General features: G+C 38.3%; 1 protein-coding gene across 1 annotated transcript in view; it reads right to left on the bottom strand.

Annotated features, from left to right (window-relative positions):
* Positions 1-335: 335 nt before the first annotated feature.
* si:ch211-51h4.2 (uncharacterized) overlaps positions 336-20,213 on the bottom strand; it is a 230,317-nt gene continuing 210,439 nt past the window's right edge. Inside the window, exons 13-17 of the mRNA XM_052018620.1 lie at positions 15,238-15,352; positions 11,323-11,425; positions 9,727-9,796; positions 6,457-6,560; positions 336-786 (exon numbers count right to left, since the gene is read on the bottom strand). Of these exons, the coding sequence (XP_051874580.1) occupies positions 630-786; positions 6,457-6,560; positions 9,727-9,796; positions 11,323-11,425; positions 15,238-15,352 (549 nt within the window). The 3' untranslated portion in view covers positions 336-629. The remainder of the gene's footprint in view (positions 787-6,456; positions 6,561-9,726; positions 9,797-11,322; positions 11,426-15,237; positions 15,353-20,213) is intronic.

Raw genomic sequence — 20,213 nt, 5'->3', positions numbered from 1 at the left:
AGTACTTGATTTTTATCAAAGGATCAAAGCCTAAGATATGTATGCGTGCCTGTGTTTTTGTTACTTTGTAATCCAGAAGTCTCCAATGGACCTTCATTTCTCAACTTCCAGTAGTGGAAACAATTATTTTATATGCAAGTGTATGAATAGACATTATTGTATTTGCATATAAATTCTTCCCCCTGCCCCCCCCCCCCCAAACAAACAAGGATTTTGCACCTTTCTGTTCCAACATACTAATTTAAATAATATTCATATCCACTATTCAGGCTCCAGCTGTATTGAGGAAAATGTCAGACTTTAAAGCCAGCAGCTTGCGTTAAAACCTGACATTTTCCTCAATACAGCTGGCAAATAACTCTTGCAAGTAATTTTACAGATTATAAATCAATTTGTCCTTTACAATCAATTGTAAATAATGCAGTGAAGACTAAATATTAAAAGCAAATTGCCAGTATTACATTATTCCTAACTTAAATAGAATATTGTTGTTGCGCTTTTCTAGAGCACATTATTATCACATATACATTAATGGAATAATTAGACAAAATACCTGATATTCATTTTTTTTAAATCCAGGCACCTATAACTAACTTATACATTTCCATTTTCAGGCATTTGTTGAAGTTTCACACTGTACCATTACTAGACAGCGGATGCCAACCTTGAGCTAGCAAAGTCAAAGATTGACAGATGTCATATCCCACAGCAAATAAGAAATACACTGGGAGCAGCCAATGTAACAAAAAGATCCTTGGACTCACAGGCAAAGGCACCGTTATATGTCTAGAAAAAACAACATATGTGGTTAACATTTCCAAATGATCTGGTAGAAAATACATATTACAATTCATGTAATGCAGAATGTGTAACGAACTCTCTCGCAATGTGCAGCATTACATATGTATTGGTTGGTCTAATTTTGAGTTGATATACAGACATAGCTTTAATTACTTTTGGATTTAGATAAATAATTCTAATAACAGTTGTGATTCAGTTAGTATAACAAAGTGGGAAAACCGTATAACTGAACCTCACTGAAACAGGCCCTTTGGCCCAACGTGTCCATGCTGGCCTTTTTCCCCTTCTACGCCTCGTCTGTCTAAATGCCTCTTAAACATGGTGATTATATCTGATTCCACCTCCTCTGGCAGCAAGTTCCAGATATCAACCACTCTGCAGGAAAAAAACCTGTCCCTCAAATCCCCCTAAAAACTTCCTCTTGCCTTAAGCCTTTTTTGCTATCCTTATGGCCCCTATAAATTTTCAGCCTCCTTAGCTGTAGGGAAAACAAACCCAGCCGATCCAATCTCTCACCACAATTAAAGTCTCCAATCCAGGCAATATCCTGGTGTTTCTCCTCTGCACTTTCTCCGGCACAACCTCATCCTTCCATAGTGTGTAACAGCATGCAATACTCTATGTTGCACCTTTACAAAACATGGGTTAGACTGCACAGTGTCCCAACTTTTATATTTTATGCTCTGACCTATGAAAGGCAAGCATGCCACGTGCCTTCTTCACAACCCTATCTACCCATGCTGCCTCTTTCATGAATCTGTAGGTTCATCATCACACAGTAAGTGGTAGGCACTAAGGAATACATCCTACTCCTATTTGACTTCCGAAAATGCGTCACCTTGCACTTGTTAGTATTAAGTTCTATCTCCCAATGCTCTACCCAACTTTCCTGCTGTAGCCTTTGACAACCTTCCTAAACACAGACCTATATGCACATGCAAGTTGTGAAAATGTATCACAAACAACGAGAGTCCCAGTACTGATTCCTGCAGTACAACACTGTCCACAGACTTCCAATCAGAAAAGTATCCCTCTACCACCAAGCCAGCTTTGGATCCAATGTATCTTAACCTTCTGAATCAGCCTACCATGTGGGGCCTTGTTAAATGCTTTACTAAAGTCCATATAGATGACATCTATCACCCTGCCTTCAACCTTCTTAGTTACCTCCTCAAAGTACTCAAATTAGTGAGGCAGGATTTCCCCTACACAAAAACAAGCGACTTTCCAAATGCACATAATTCCTATCACTGAGCATTTTCTCCAATGATTTCTCTACCATTATCACGAGGCTCACTGGCCTGTAGTCACCTGACTTATCACTGCTGCCCTTAAATAAAGGAACAACATTGGCTATCCAACAGTCCTCTGGCACCTCCATTAACAAAGATGCAAACATTTCTGTCAGGTCTTCAGCTATCTCCTCCCTTATTTCCTATAGGAACCTGAGGATTTAGCAACCCTTATCCAACACTTCCTCCTCCTTTGCACTGAGCTCCTCCAGATGATTCATCTACCATTCCCTAGACGCACTTCCATGTTGTCCTTGATGAATACAGATTCCTTTAGAACCTCCCCTGGTTCCTTGCATTGATTGCCCCTTTGGTCCCTAAGGGGATGCACTCTTTCACTGGCCACCAGCTTGCTCCTAATATTGAATATCTTGGGATTTACTTGCTAAGGATAGTTCATGGCCCACTTCTTGCCCAAAATTTTTTTTTGAAGTTCTTTACACATTATATTCTTAAGATTCCCTCAATCCTAGTTAACTATATGTGTCATCTGTTTCCTCTTTTCCCTCTGATGAAACATTAAATATACTTTGTCATCCAAATTCCCTATCTTGCCACTTTTGCTTTCACTTTTACCAACTTTCAAAAGATTCCAACTTGTTTGCTGTCATTTTACCCGCACGCATCTGCTCCCATTCTACTTTTGGCTGGTCCTCCCACGCTATTGAAATCAGCATACCCCAATTCAAGACCTTAACTTGAAGACCAACCTTGTATCTTCTTGTAACTACTTTGAAACCTGCTCAATTTCATTTCCTAAGGTTCAGAACTGCCCTTTCTCTAGTAGGAACTATTATAAACAATGTGCTGCATTTATATTTATACATATGTCAACTTCTGAAACAATAAACCATGTTAAGAGGAGAGACCATATATCACAATTAAGTTAAATAAGGCTGTAAACAAGATGAGGAAGGAAATGTAGGCAAGCTTGTATGAATAAAATAGCTTTAACTATTTAACTAAACTTGCACTTTCCCTTTAGCTGCTATCAGTTGAGAAACATTGTAGACATTGTACAAATCAATTAATGGGATTATTTACCAATCATCCCACAGTGTAGGAAACTTGATTCCATCCAAATCATCATCCTTCATTTACAGCAATCTGACAACCATTTCCCTAATTAGCATTATCTAATTAACAGACCATGAAAAAACACATTCTCAACAAGCAGTAGGGAAATGGGTGTCCTCTAGATTCCATCAACTTTTAATCTTGTCAGAAAATAAAATTATCTGCATTTTGCTGATCATAGCTACTATCTTACCAAATACCAATCCTTACAGCTGATTTATTGGCTAAGCATGTCCTGCAGTGAAGTGGCACAAAACACAAATGTGCATGTCCTTAAAACATTAAATCAGATGATAAGGACCGACCAGTGCAAACCTCTGCTGGATACTTTTCATAGATTGCAAAGCCATGCCCCCAGTTTTGAGATGTCAAAGCTGACAAGTTTTTTTGTCAATCCTGATTGTCTATGACATTCAGAAACTTTTTAAATGTACTATTAACAATGAAAAACAACTTTAAACATTAAAAATAAAAAAAATACAACAACGGAGGGCTGACTCATCTTAGTGGGCCTGGAGGCTGAACACACACAGGCATAAACCACTCCGTCTGCTGAGACTGATTTGGATGAGAATATAGGTGGCATGACTAGTAAGTTTGTGGATGACACCAAAATTGGTGGTGGTGTGGACAGTGAAGAAGGTTGTCTAAGATTACAACAGGATCTAGATAAACTGGGAAAGTGTAAAAGGAATGGCAGATGGAACTTAACTTGGACAAGTGGAAGTCTTACATTTTGGGAAGTTAAACCAGGGCAGGACATACACAGTGAATGATAGGGCCCTGGGGAGTGTTGTAGAGCAGAGAGATCAAGGAGTACATAGTTCCTGAAAGTGGCTGCACAGGTGGACAAAGTAGCTACGGCATGGTTGCCTTCATCGGACAAGAGTTGAGACATCGTGTTACAGCTGTATAAGAGACACTAGTGAAACCGCACCTGGAATATTGTGTGTAGTTCTAGTGGAGGAAGGAAACGATTCACAGTGCAGTTGCCAAGACTGGAGGGCTTGAGTTATAAGGAGTGTAGGAGGCTGAGTGGTAGAAGAAGGTACAATCACAGTTAAAGACATTCGGACAGGTTCATGGATAAGAAAGGTTTAGAGAGTTACGGGCCCAATGTAGGCAAATAGGACTAGCTAAGGAAGGCATATTGGTTGACATGGACAAATTAGGTCAAAGGGCCTGTTTCTGTGTTGTATAACTCTAGGGAGCAGATGCTGCCAGTCCCCAGCAACAGTCTGCAGTTACGGCACCACAATGCCACCCCGAGCCCTGCAGATCAGCACTGCGCAGCTACACTGTATGCATTAGTGAGCCTTCACAGCAGTCCCTCCACACAGCTCTCTGGGTGATTTATTGCTGCGAGAGTGCTGGAGGAGGACAGGGGTTTGTATCAGGTTCCCAGCCCAGTAGTGCTCTCACTAATGCATCTGTCTCTCTCTGAGTGCTAAGGGAGATTTTAATTGTTTTCAAATTAACATAAATAATAGATACAAATTACCATTTTTTTACATATCTTCCTCAGACATTAAATTGCTATTCAGTTGAGTGCACTCTTAGATCTAGTGCCAGGTCTAACTTGGCACATGCTCAGATAGCAGACTCCCCAGTGCTGGGGATGCCAGCAAAGTCCAGCTCTACCAATCAGCTTCATACAGAACGTAGCGGCAGCTGAGAAATCACCAGTGATCAGGACTTCTACATTCCTATTTCCTCATGTTTGGCTCATATCCCTCTAAACCTTTCCCATCTGTGCGTCTAAATGTCTTTTAAATGTTGTAATTGTATCTGCCTCTCCCACTTCCTCTGGCAGCTCGTTCCATATACCCACCACCCTCTGTGCGAGGAAGTTGCCCTTCAGTTCCCTTTTAAATCTTTCTCCTCTCAACTTAAACCTATGCCCTCTAGTTTTACACTTCCCTACCCTAGGAAAGAGACTGACCATCCACCTTAATTATGCCCCTCATGAATTTATCAACCCTATGCTGCAAAGAGTGTTTGTGGTAACAGTTTTGTTTGTCTGAATGTGGGAATATTGGATAGTGCTCACATGATGTGCCTTATTGCTTCATGTCTCAAGGTAATATTGAGCCTTGGACAGCCTTGGTAGGGGAGCAGGTATGGCTTGATGAGAGCACAGCAAAAGAGAAAAGGAGATTTATTTAGAAGTGATCTGGGGAAATCCTTATAAACTCAAATAACCCAAACAGAAGGAAATTGGAGAAGTTCAAGATACTTAACTTCAGGTTCCCTTAAGAGGATGAATGTTGGATAACTGCAGAGTGGCTGATGTAGACCCACCAGAAATAATAGAGTTAAAAGAGTAATCAATAGCATGTTCCAATGTGAAATAAATCTTTTGGAGTCATCACCTGACCATAAAATTACTATCTACAAAATGAAGAGAATTAAGAGGCAATCTTCCTTGACAAAACTCTCCAGATTCTGAGAGAAAATGTAGTTGCAGCACGCACGAATTTAAGCCTTTGTACGCAACTTAGAGACTATGAGAGACAATTATGGGTCTATTCTTCCCTTCCCCATTTTATTCTGTAATTTGCACAGCCATCCATTTCCCTTGTCTGGATTTTAATCAGTGCTACCTCTCAAACAAATGGGATGAACTAACTCCAACTGATAATACTAAATTTTTATAAAAATCTAGACAGAATAAAAGCTAGGGAAAACTCTTCCAGCTCAACTGCCACAAAGTTTAGTACTACCTTGCAAAAATACAGGCCAGTCTCTTCCAACAGTACACTGTATTCCCAAGACACAAGGACTGGTTAAAAAAAAAAGGGAAACTTGCTCCCTTGTAAATGGAGGAATTACTGCATTTTCAGTTCCTGAAAGACCTATTTTGTTTTCAGTATTTCTTATACCAAACCAACACCTAAAACAAATAACAAGTAATCAGCATGTTTAATCTGCTTTTTTCCCATTAACTGGATAAGTGCATTACCTTGTGATTTGTTTATATAGTCGGGGCAATGGGAATTGTTAATTTTCAGTTTGATGATCTGCTGTGTTTTAATTAATTTTCTATCAAGCGCTTTATTCCACATTCTACATTAAATATCAATATGGAATCATCTTAATCTGTAACATGTAACTATTTTGTATATCATTGGAATCATCTCTTCCACGCAACATTATTGAACAATGTTAATGTTCAAATAAAATTTAAGAAGGTATTTTTGCAATCTGAATAAACTCCTACATTTTTAAAATCTCTATGTTAACTTGTACTCAGTTGCACAGCAGAATTAAACGCCAATCAACTTACTTATAAGGCTCCGATCGAGCATTTCGCACCATTAGAAAAATGAACAGGCCAGCTTCAAGATTTAAAGCAAATGAGGCCACTTTGTCAAGCACAACAACAAACCCCTGTGGAAATCAACAGCAAAAATGAAATATTAAAATACTACATACTTTATCATTGTTGTTTGTCATATATATACACAAGTGACTTGGATCAGAATGTAAGTGGGTTAATTAGTAAGTTTGCTGACAACACAAAAATTGGCGGAGTAATAGCGAAGAAGGTTGTGAAGGATACAGAGGGTCATTGATCAGTTGGAAAGATGGGCAGAGTGGTAGCTGATGGAATTTAATCCAGACAAATGTGAGGTAATGCATTTTGGGACATTAAATTCTGACAATACAATATGCAGTAAATGGCAGGGACCTCAGTAGTGTAGATGTAGAGGGTGCAAGCTCATACCTACCTGAAAATGGCAACACAGGTGGATAGGATAGCAAAGACGACAGTTGACATACTTGCCTTCTTAGGCCGAGGCACTGAGTATAAGAATGGGGATGCCATATTGCAGCTGTACCAAACATTGGCCAGGCCACACCTGGAGTATTGTGTACAGTTCTGGTTGCCACAACATAGGAAGGATGGGGTAGCATTGGAAAGAATGCAGAAGAGGCTCACCAAAATGTTTACTGGAATAGAGGGTTTTACTCGTAAGAAGCTATTGGAGATGCTGGGCTTATTCTTGGAACATAGGAGGTTGAAGGGTGTGCTAAAAGAGGTTTATAAAATTATGAGGGCATAGATAGGATAATATGGTCAGAGTCTCTCCTGGAGTGGGGGCAGTCTAATACTAAAGGTGTGAGGGGAGAAATAAAGGAGATCCGAGGGGTAAGTTTTTCCACAGAGGGTAGCGGTTACATATAACAAGCTGCCAGAGGAAGTATTAGAGGCAGATACAATGCTTAAAATACGTACATTTGGACAGGAAAGTAGGGATATGGGCCTGATGTGGGGAAAAACAGAATTAGCGTAGATAGGCATCATGGTTAGCATGGATGAGGTTGGCTGAAGGGCCTGCTCCTGTGCAGTACAACTCTGATTCTATTCTTCAGCTTTTAGGGCAGAGTAGAGGTATAATTTGTTATTTATGATGGGAAGAAAAGCATGTTAAATCGGCTTGTAGTTACAGGATGGTTGTGAAATGTGGTGTAGTTCACTGATAAGGTGAACTCGATCACTGAAGTGATGATATGCGCCAATGGGTATACAAAGACTCGCTTGAAAAATTGTTACATTCCATTTCAAAGTTACTAGTGTTACTTGTCAATCTCGGATTCAAGAACTAAAATACTTTGAAAAATTAGAAATAAATGTATATTAAAGCGAATTTCCATTTGTGTACAGCAGCTGATTAATCATTAAAGCCTAGAACTTCTGCAGGAATGCCAGCAGTTCCAAATCAAAGTATTGGTGTTTTTCTTTGTAATTGTGTGGATGTGTAGGGTTGCAGACAAACACACAAACTCTGAACTTGCACACAGCTGATTCCCATGTTCCAACAGCACTCCCATGTTTTACCTACAAGGAGTCCACAACTTCCGGAGCATTTACATTGAGAAATCCGCCAGCTCAACTATATCTGGTTAGGTCTGGCACTTGAACTCTGAACCTATTAGTTTGAGTGGGGAAAAACTGGTTAGATGGAGAAAGTCCTTTAATTTTATGGATTTGAGTTTATTTAAATATGCTTAATTGTTTTATCTTGGTTTTTGGAGCCTAATACATATTTTCCAAAATTTTAAGAACTCTATCATAAGGTCAAGAGTGAGGATGCTGGCAAATAATTGCATAATGTTCAGTTTCACTCACAGCTCTTCCCCTCTGCCATCAGATTTCTGAATGGTCCATGAACATTACCTTGTTATTCTTTTTTTGCACTATTTATTTGTTGTAATTTATAGTTAACTTTGCACTGCACTGCTGCTACAAAACAATGAATTTCACATCATATAAGTCATTGACAATAAATCTGATTCTGATTCAAATGAAGCAGGAGCCACAATAAAGTCCATACACAATATGAAAAGTGACAACTAACATTTGTGCCATAAAGTGCTAAGCAATGACCAGCTCCAACAGCAGAATTTAACTGCCAACCCATAACATTCAATGCCTCACCTCTGCTGAGTCCCCCACTATCAACATCCTTGGGGGGTGGGGTCACCATTGACCAGAACTTCAACTGGACCGCCCACATAAACACCGTGGCATTAAGATCAGTTCAGATACTCACCTCCTGACACCCTAAATCCTTTCCACTGTCGACAAGGCAGAAATCAGAATTGGGATGAAGTGCTCTCCACTTGCCTGGATGTGCAATAATACCTATGCAGCTTGTCATCATACAAAACAGCTGGCTTGATATTCACCCTATCTACCAGCCTAAATACTCATTTGCTCCATTATCAGTGTAAAACAGCTGCAGGGTGTGCCATCTGTCGTTACTCTGTAAATGCTCTGTAGTTATTCACTTAGACTACCAACCTCCAAACCCTGAAAGCTCTTGTCAGCAAGAAGAACATGGGCAGCAGGCACATAGGAACACCGCCACCTGCAGGTTCTCCGCCTAGTTCAACACCAGCATGTCCTGGAAATATATTGGCACTCCTTCAACTGGAAACTTCCCACCTCATAGCACTGTGAGAGTTCCTTCACCAGTGACCTAAAGTAGCCCACTGCCACCTTCCTGAATGCAATTAGGTTTGAGCAATAGAGGCTGGTCTTGCCAACCGTGCCCAGATCCCAAAAAGACCAATAAAAAACTTTAGTTTTTAATGATTTCATTTCTAACATTCACATACAGTTGTTAAAGTCAGGGGAGTGGTGTGCGAGGACACAGCTAATCAGGGTGTCAAAGCAATTCTGTGGCAGGTCTCATTCAGTCCCAGATAGCTGAAAGCAGTTTTGGCTTAGCTGCGCTGGACCTCAGTGAACACATCCCAGTGGCTTTTCCTGCAGAAGATCAGACCTGAGAACCCACTCCAAGTAAGAGAGCAGCCTGGCAAATGGCAAGTTCAGGTGGCTCACTGTTTTGCAAAGAGTTAGGTCATATTGTCTCTGCCCCATTGGCAAAATACATATTCATCCAAATGATAGTTTTGTAAATATCAGTGTATGGGAAACGATCAGCTAAATGCAAACATATTAGGCCTGTCCTAGAGGCTACCTTTACAGAAGTATGTGCACTATCAAGGCATAATGTAACAGATAATTTACTTATTGTAATCTTACCTTTGGATTTGACAGAGCAACCACAAAAATAATACCGAATCCCAGAAGACAAACTAATCCTTGAGTCACACTGGGAAAGGACAGCAATTGTTTTAATTATTGCAATGTATACTTTTTAAAAGAAATGAAATAGAACAGATATTGTAAGATCATCTAACTTGTATCAGCTTGAATATCAGCAGATGCATAAAGGTCCATTACAAAGCCAAAGATTAAGAAACAGAGAACAAAATGAGGAAAGTGACTGTGATCAAAACATGAGGCAGGCATGAGGTTTCAAAGTAAGGGACAATTTCGGAGTATAAATCCACAATATTCCTAGCCACAGTATTCCTGTGCATACTTCTAATAACCCTTACCTCCATTTGTGCCAGAGTCCTGCTGCTAGTTCATTTTGAATCTCACAGAAGGTATTATGCTATTCTACACACTCACCATTTTAATTTTTGATTAAAAAGATTCCTCTGGCATTAATTTTTCATAATTGAACAGATGGAATCCACAGGAATGTGCCATAGTCCCAATTTCAGAAATGGACCCTTTAATTTTCTTTGAGTTTTGAAACAGAAAGGGTTTGAAGAAACACAAACTATCCCAAGCCCTTCAAGCGATACTGTCCATCAATGCTGAATTGGCAGTACCTTTGTGCTGTGGATTCCAGTTTTATTTTTAATCACCAAATTGCTTCTAACGTTTATTTCTCTCACAGAATAAACTGAACTTTCAATGCTTTTTATAAATTTTCTGTTTGGAAAAATTGTTTTAAAACTACTTCCAACATGTAATTTTGATCCCCCATTATTAATATCTAATATCACTTTAAATGTCTTATTTATTGCAAATAAATACTACCTTCCAATCTCTTTAATCCTGACCTTCATTTAAACACATAACTTATTTTATATGGCCTCCATACTTTAGAAAATATAAAAAGGCAAATGTAATAATGACTAGCTATCAGTGACATATCCATGGATGAGCAACAGGAACTATGTTTTAAATCAAGGGTAAAATGGGGATTAATAGTGAAATAGAGATTAAACAGCCGAAATCCACAACAAATCCTCATGTTACAAGTTTTATTTTGAACATTTATTTACCATAAATACTGATGGATATTCATTAAATAATTGAAATGTTAAGTTTAAGTGAAACTGAACTGAGTTATATCTTTTAATCTAAGTAATTTAGAGTCAAACAGCAAACAAGCCTCTGCCCAACGAAATGACACCAACCATCAAGCACCCATTTATGCTAATCCTACTATATTCTCTAAGTTTGATATTTAGCTTGACAAGTTCAAAAAATTAAAAGAAACTTATTTCAACATGAATACAAAAGGTCAATAGTTTATTTTTAAACTTGGCAAAATAGAAATGAAAGAAGGGACCTTCTGATAAGACCTCCTACTTTCTAAACATTTTACTTTGTGCTTCCTGTCTTTGTTGATCTTCTCATGAAAGATCTTTGAGGCCCTGGTGGTTTTGCATTGGTTTTGGTACATGAACCAGAATCAGATAATTTTTCATCAATATCCCAAGGTGATATTATACAACCATCTCACAATCATAATTTAAGATTGAACTGTTGCTTTACCTTTTTAAACTTTTAATCTTAAATAGTTGCAAACATGACTTTTCACACTGTTCAGAAGTATTCTCACATTTTCTGTTCCAGAAAGAATCCACCCAACCTTGCACTGAAAAAAATGCAAAAAAAAAGGCATAATTTTCAGGTATGCAACCAAATGCTACAAGAATCACGGATCTTAACATTCAATCAATACCACAAGTTACTTTAAATTGCATTATTACTTCAGTTTCATGTTAATATAAGTAAAACTAATGAATATTTCTAATGCAATAGATGAAGGGGAGGGAGTGCCTTAACACACAATGTACTCCAGCTGCATCAGGGAAACAAAAATCAGCCATAAATTTCCTGGAAAATGTTTCATTAAGAGTATACCATCTCAGCATAGGAGATCCAGGGAATCATGGTACAAGTGAGCTGAGGTACATGTTAAATCACAACATTTTTTTTCCTGATTTTGTTCAAAGTTAATAATAGCTCCATTCCCAGTGATATTTGAAAGTTTTGTTGCTTATATCAGTTTGTCCACTGTCAGGTGCAGTGATGAAGAACACTGCACGCAGGGTCTTGAGTCTAGATGTAGCATGGCTGAGTCTATATTGCTCAAAAAAACTAGATTTAATTATTATCCAATTCATTGCCTCGTTTTGACATTTTGCCTGGAAATGCCCTCTGAGCTTCCTCAAAACATTAAATGGAAACCAATCTTTTACTTTGCAATTTGTGTTGACATAGATATCTCCATGCTTACTATTTTAAATGTTGACTTAACAATTGTTTTATTTGCAATTATATTGTTTTATGTTGCTCACCTATGCACCATAACAAATTCATAAAATACAATGTAGGAAAAACTTGTGATTTCCTTTAGTGAATTTGTAAGCAAACTGAGGAAAAACTTGAAGTTTCTGACTGTGATGCTGCTGACTCTACCCTGGTGTTAAGCCTAAAGCATTACCGGGGAGAAACAGAGTTGTACAGCATGGAAACCCACCCTTTAGGCCAACTCGTCCATGCCAATCAAGGTGCCTACCCGAGCTTGTCCCATTTGCCTTTGTTTGGCCCAAATCACTCTAAATCTTTCCTATCACTGTACCTGTCCAAATATCTTTTAAACATTGTGATTGTACCTGCCTCTAGCACTCTGTTCCATATACCCACCACTCTGTGTGAAAAACTTGCTCCTTGGGTCCACTTTAAATCTTTCCCGTCACCTTAAACCTATGCCCTCTAGTTTTAGACTCCACTACCCTGGGAAAAAGACTATCTACATGATCTATGCCTCTCAGGATTTTATAAAACTCTATAAGGTCATGCTTCAGCCTCCATTGCTCCAGGGAAAACAGTCCTAGTCTATCCAGTCTCTTCTTATAACTCAAGCCCTCCAGTCCTGGCAACATCCTTGTGAATCTTTTCTGCGCCCTCCCTAGCTTAATCACATTCTCCGTGTAGCCTGGTGACCAGAACCGCACACAGTTCTCCAAGCGTAGTCTCACCAATGTCTTGTACAGCTATAATATGCAGTGCAATAATTTAGAACAATATTATAGAGCACAAGTCCCAAGGAATTATTGTGCAAATGACTACAGCAATTATTTACATCATTCCATAATTTTATTAAGCATTTTGTCAGATCCTCACTGAAATGTTGAAACATTAATTCATAGAGCTCTGAGTACTATTAAAATCAATGATAATTCTGAATTTCCTGAGCTAATGTCTTCTTTTTACTACTGCCACGTAAGCTGAAAAATAATGATATTGCAGACCTGACAGTGACATGAATTATTGACTCTAAATACATTTTTTGGATTAAATGGCATGCATTTTGTTTGATGTTTGGGATTTATTCAAGGACAGATTCTTATGCATTATTAATTATATTTTTAATGTTTTTAAAACTATTTCTTTTTGACAACTTATTAAGTTTAGTTAAACAAAAGTAAATGCTGAAAAAGATAATTTATGCCTTTTGGAATTGTTAAATGGTAAAATTCCAAAGCAAATAAGCTTTTTTTGTAAGCTAAGCTAGAGAGGGCAGCAAAAGCTTTTACAATGGAAATCTGTCCCTAAAGTCACAAAATTGAAGGACTCTTAGATGACACTGGTCTCCTTTTCCCTTGTATTCAGATTATATTATTCACCATCAGTTTGACTTGTCAGTTTAATGGACCTATTAATCTAATAAAATTTGCCTCAACTTTGCTCAACATTAAAAATGGTTATAAATTCAACTGGAGCTCCAACCTGCTTCAATCCAAGGTTATTTATTCTCCTTCATTAATTGTTATAATAAAGATGTCCTGGGAGAGTCCTGCTGCTATTTGTAGCAGCTAATCCCTGTCCCTAACATAGATGAATTACTGTACATCAATTCACACCAAGAGATGGCTGCACACACACTGATTACAATGAGATTATAAATTTCTTGAAATTAATTGGATGCTTCATGAAAAGAACAGATTGTGCTGATTTTTATCTAATATAGTAATTATATTTAAAGTGCAGGAGCAAAAGAGTAAGAGCAGAATTAACAAGTAAACAGTCTAAATTTCCAATTTCTGCTTTAAATAGTGAATACGAATACATTGACTCAAGACATTTTATTGCAACATTAAACTCAACAACTTATTTAAAAACTCTCAGGTTCTGAGGTGGCATTTTGCAAGTAGGGAGGGAAATAGATTTACCTGGAATTACCTTGGAGTGGCAGGCTACACACTGAGAAAATGCAAGAACTGCCACTCCACTGTTGGATTCCATAAGGAGTTCAATGTCAAGACACTGTTGCAATGACAGTGGCTAAAAGACCTGACTGGAAATCCTGGACTTCTTTATATATGCTGCTTACGTGGGAATCCCAAACTTCCTGATGAATTTATGGGCAAATGCCTGCATTATTTAGGAAAATCCTGGCTTTGCTTAAGTTAGGTCAGTTTGGATATAAATTAATAATTGTAAGCCCTGAAAGCTGATAAACAGTGATTACCATTAAGGATTAAGAAATGATTGAGATCAAGTTCTGACCCGAGGCATCATTTGTACTGGAACTAACAAGCAATTCACAGTTTCTTTCGTTTAATGAACTCTTACTATCTAATACATGGTCAATACAGATCAACTTGAAACAGTGGTTAAATGGCATTACTGTTACTCTAGCAGCAAATTGTGTAATTATACATGTAAGTAGACCCTAATTAAATTTTGACACTGAATAATTTCTGTGCTTCTACATCCTGGTAGGGTTTTGTGTGTAATTATTACCATTAATTTTGGAAGGATAACCTGTAAACATCTAAATTTGTTAATTAAATCAAGAAATTAAAAAAATGTAGTTTTTTACTCTGCTATCTATTTTCCTGGTGCCACCACTCTATATTTTTCATATTTCATAACGGCAAAGGAGATGGCTATTCAGCATATCAAGTCTATGCTGGCTCTCAGAGCAATTGCATCAATTCCATTTCCCCACTTATTGCCTTTTAACCCATTCTCTCACACACAGCTATCAACTCATGGCATCTAATTCTTCTGCCATTCACCTACACTAAGGGTAATTTATTGTATCCAATAAACCTCCCAATCAGCAAGCCTTTTGGGTTGTGGGAAGAAGCTGGAGCATCTGGGGAACAAGCCACACAGTCACAAAGAGAATGTGCAAACCCCACACAAACAGCACCAGCAGTCAGGATCAAACTTGGATCATTAGAGCTGTGAGGCAACAGCTCTACTGCCACTGTGCAACATTTTGAAATTAAATCATGTTACAAATTACAGTCAAAAAAGTCTCTAAAACTATCTTATGAAGTAAACCAATTCCTTAAAACATAAAGATAAAAGGTATTGAATTGAGAATTTAAAAGTATGATAAACTCCTGGGCATTTAAACTTCAAAAATATCAAGGAAAGTTTACGTACATGTATGCTTCATTGCAGATCCAAGGACCAAAAAAGAAACAGTAATGCTGACAGTAATAAAAATCTCTGTAAACCAGGCCACCCAGGCAAATTTTCTGTATTGTTCCATTATAATCTATCAAGAAAGAGAGGTAAATTCTGATATGTTCCATGAGTAGTAGGACAATACTATGTCAGGGGATCTTAATGCAAAGTTATCAAAAGCTATGGTTTGAATCCCAAGATTTCCTCTTACACTGATCTGTGGGAGCCAAGTCTGATTGTTTCTCCTTGGTGATACTAAATGGATCGTCTCACTCTTCTTGTGAACTTCCCATGTTAAGGAGGATTGAGTGGTATTTCAGCACGTTTGACTTGTCTCTTTTTCTTTGCAGCTAGGACATACCTGGCCCATTTTACACATTGTTGGGTATTCCAATGTCATATGTCTACTATAATGACTTGGTAGGAAAAGCCACTAGACTTTTTGTACATATCTTTAATGTGAAAATTGGGATATCTCAGGGCTTATTTTTGTATGCATTCATCAGTTTTATTGATGCTCTTTTGTGCAAACTAAACAAAATGAATACTTATTTTCTGTGGTGGGACCTCAGCATGTATTCTGTTGATGGTTATAAGTGTTTTTCTAGAAGTATTGCTATCTTGTAAGTCTTGTGTTCTTCCATGAAATAAGTGGCACTGGGTACAAATTCTGGGGGTAGGGGTTGGGAGGTTGATTACTTTCTACTATGTAGCTGTCACATAACCAATTGATATTTGCATTGAGGAGTTTTCTTGATGTTAGAATTACACATTTGTTTGGGCCTGCATATCAAATCAAGACAATTGTTGAAAATCAGGACCTGAATGCCAGTTAAACATGATTCAGCACATGAATCTTGGCTTGCTTTCCCTTCTCATTTGTGTATTTAACAAAAGTATTGAAGTTTGCATGCTGGGACTCCAGTGTAATAACAATTTAATACCAAGGAAGGGTCATCAGATAACTCCTATTTGTACAATAGCTGTCAAACTTTTGTGTGTCCATGGGTAAGTCCTCTGACTGATAACAAATGCCTTCTTTTCCTTAAGATTACAAACATTCTTTCATTTGTTTCAAAATGCACTAATTTTGATTTCATAATGTCAAATTATATTAAAACAAGTCTTCAGGAACTTCACAAGCAATGGATATTCTTCGAATAATGAAGCAGGTTTGTCACTTTATTGTGAATAGCAATTTCCAACTATGCTGTTTTTAATGTACATAAAAGACTCAATTGCGCTTCACAGAAGGCACTCAAAAACTGACAATGAATCAGAACATAGAACAGTACAGTACAGGAACAGGCCCTTCGGCCCATGATGTTGTATTGTTACGAACTGGGTTACTATTGGTGAATATCCCTTTAAGATAGGGCATAGTGTGTGTGTGTGTGTGTGTGTGTGTGTGTGTGTGTGTGTGTGTGTGTGTGTGTGTGTGTGTGTGTTGGCGTGGTTATGACAACAGAAGATAAAGGACGTAATGACGTTTTTGAAGCAGTCAGTCGGAGTCAGTGAGAGGAGAGAGAGAGGGGGGAGAGAGAGAGGGGGGAGAGAGAGAGGGGGGAGAGAGAGAGGGGGGAGAGAGAGAGGGGGGAGAGAGAGAGGGGGGAGAGAGAGAGGGGGGAGAGAGAGAGGGGGGAGAGAGAGAGGGGGGAGAGAGAGAGGGGGGAGAGAGAGAGAGGGGGGAGAGAGAGAGAGGGGGGAGAGAGAGAGAGAGGGGGGAGAGAGAGAGAGAGAGGGGGGAGAGAGAGAGAGAGGGGGGAGAGAGAGAGAGAGGGGGCGGAGAGAGAGAGAGAGAGGGGCCAGAGAGAGAGAGAGAGGGGGGAGAGAGAGAGAGAGCGGGGGGAGAGAGAGACCAGCCTGCTAGTTTCTCTATCGATGGATAAGAAACAATAACTGTGCCTGTCACTACAATCCACACATGGATTTTTGGAGTAATCCGGTGGAGTCCACTTTGTCATTAACCTGCAGAGGGAAACAGGTATTTGTGTGGATGGCCACGTCTCGGATGCTTTTCGGGGTGGCAGATACTTCAGAACAAAGCAGTGGAGTTCACTTTGTTGTTGGCCTGTAGAAGGAAACAGGTATTTGTGTGGACGGCCATGATTTGAGAGCCTTTTGGGGTGAGAAGGATGCGGTGGAGTAGTCACTGCTGAGTAAACACTGAGGTGTCGTTTGGGTTCCAAAGTGCAACATTTGGATTTCGTAATTACCCTCTATTTTCTCTCTACATTTACGTTTTGTCTTCAGTCAACAGTGGTTTTGAAGAAGCCTTTGCTCACGTTTCACCTTATGGCTTGCTGAACTGAACTTTAAGAACCATTCCTGGACTTGGAGTTTGGGAATATGCCACACACACATGACGAGTTTAGTTTTTGGGGTTAATGTTTAAGATTTAACATTTTTACTTCTAACATTCTAACATTTTTACTTTTATTTTTCTTATTATCGTAAGTAGTTATTAATAAAGTAGTTTTAAACACTTATAGATGACTCGGAGTGTTTCTTTTGTTGCTGGTTCGTAACAGTATTGAACTAATTAAACTCATAATTAAATGCCCGACTAAACTAATCCCTTCTGCCTACACAAGGTCCATATCCCTCCATTCTCTGCACATTCGTGTGCTTATCCAAGAGCCTCTTAAATGCATCTATTGTATTTGCCTCCACTACCACTCCTGGCATTGCATTCCAGGCACCCACCACTCTTTATGTGTTAAAAAAAAATCTTGCCCCACACATCTCCTTTGAACTTACCCCCTCTCAACTTAAATGTATGTATTTCGACCCTGGGAAAAAGATACCGGCTGTCTACTCTATGTCACTCATAATCGTATAAACCTCTATCAGGTCTTCCCTCAGCCTCTGACGCTCCAGAGAAAACAACCCAAGTAAAGTAAAGCAATAGGTATGACTAAAAAGTTGGTTGCAAGGATGGGCTTTGCGATGGTTTTTAAAGGGAGAGGGATTTGTTGCAGTAGAGCAAAGATAACAGTTATTAACCTCAAAGAGCTATGAAATGTTAAGTAATCACATTACCGTTTTAATACTATCACCACTTATGCCTTTATGTGTTTAAAGAGTACAAAACATTCTGAACATGTTCTTTTGCATCTCAAAGGATTTTAGCTATTGGCAGACAGTGCATTTGTGGTCCACTGCTGTTTGTTTTCATATACAGTAGTAATGCTGCCACATAATGATAATAAACAATAATCCAACACTTTTCTACATACAGACCTGTGACAAAATATGTTATTAGTAACAACTAGCACATGATGTCCCATTTAAAAAAAATCTCAAGTGACTGCCAGAGAAGGAACCAAGTATTTCCTATGACAGGAAAAAACTGACAACTAATTAATTAAATATATTTGGATCATAACGTGAAAGAATTTCAGGAAGGAAGAAACACTTTATACACCAATAAAACTGCCTCATAAACCAAATGACAAAACAGATAATTTAAATTTGCAGAACAGAACTAATTAGCAAAGTAGAAAACAGAAATTTAAATAATTTAAATACAAAGTCCCATTTTCTCCAGACTGATTTAAAATGCTGCAAAAGAAAATTACAAGTTAGAAAAATAATCTTGTATACCAATCTAATGACACACCATTGGATTAAGTATCAATCTTATGCTTGCTGTGATTAAATACGATTGTAAGATTTAGTATTTCATTCAACAGAATTAACATTAGTATAACATGTAGAAATAATGTACTCATCAAAATGCAGTTCTATACAAGAAAGTGCTTTAATTTGTATGCATAAAGCTGATTTTTATTTATTGCCTCAATGTTCAACATTCAGACAGGCTATTGGGAAAAAAAATCAAATCTGGGGCCCTAAGTAACAATGAATTAATAATAGCTATGTAGTTATCACCATAGACAAATTAATAAAGATAAGGTGACATATTAAAGACCATCTATTTTCACCTCAGCCATGACATGAAGTATTCCTGAATTAGTCAGCTTCTGTTTGTGAGCTTTAGAACCAGTATTGCAGTTTCGCAGTAGGGGGCACTCAAACACTGTACATCTTCACATGCTTGGTTTTAAAAAACAATTGGAACTGCAAGTAGGTCAGATATTTTCACTATAGGTTGATCTATAAGATCAATGCAAGGTTTTTGTTAATAATGATTCAACCAAAGAAATGAATCATTCAAAATAATACCTCAGCAGATATATCATTACAACTGGGTCAGTACAGATTGATAAAAGAAAATCATATTTTTCATTGCGAAGAACAAGAAAATATGACAACATAAAAGCAAAAAGCTGCAGATGCTGAAAATACAGAATACAAACAGAATGTTGTAAATACTCAGGATAGTCTGCAACTGGGGAGAGAGAAAAACAGTCACTGATTGCATTTAAATCTGAGATCTGAGATCTCTTGATGGGAATAAGGCAGGAGAGATGGATTGAGGTGGAAGATCAGTCATGTCCTTATTTAATGATGGGCAGGCTCAAGGGGCCAAATGACCTACTTCTTCTCCTTCTTCTTATGTCCTCGACACTCAGAGGCTCTTGGACCAGAAAGGATGGTGAATTCCAGGAGTTCAGTTCCGAGGATCTGGATACAAAGCTGCACAAAGTTGGATGGTCTCCTCCAGAGGGGTGCAGGGAATGGAGACATTGTTTGTGCGCATCTGATTTCGGCTCAACCACCCTTCATGTGACAAAGTGTTTTTCATTTCATACATGCTGCCCAAAACATACATGGTATGCACACTGGAATCATATGCTGCATGTGCAGTTGAGGACAGTTGGGGAGGATTTAAACTAGGATAACAGGGATACGAGAACATTAGCAGGATCATTAAGGAGAGAGAAATACAGAGAGAAATGAAAGAAAGAGACATGGAAAAAAAGAAGGCAGAGAAATCAAGGGAGAGATGCAATAAGGCCACTGTACAAATAGCAGTAAGATAATGA

The sequence above is a fragment of the Pristis pectinata genome, chromosome 6 (assembly GCF_009764475.1).
Source record: "Pristis pectinata isolate sPriPec2 chromosome 6, sPriPec2.1.pri, whole genome shotgun sequence".
In the NCBI taxonomy this organism is placed as follows: domain Eukaryota; kingdom Metazoa; phylum Chordata; class Chondrichthyes; order Rhinopristiformes; family Pristidae; genus Pristis; species Pristis pectinata.
Note: the sequence above shows the minus strand (reverse complement) of the source record. Positions and strands in the feature narration are given on the sequence as shown.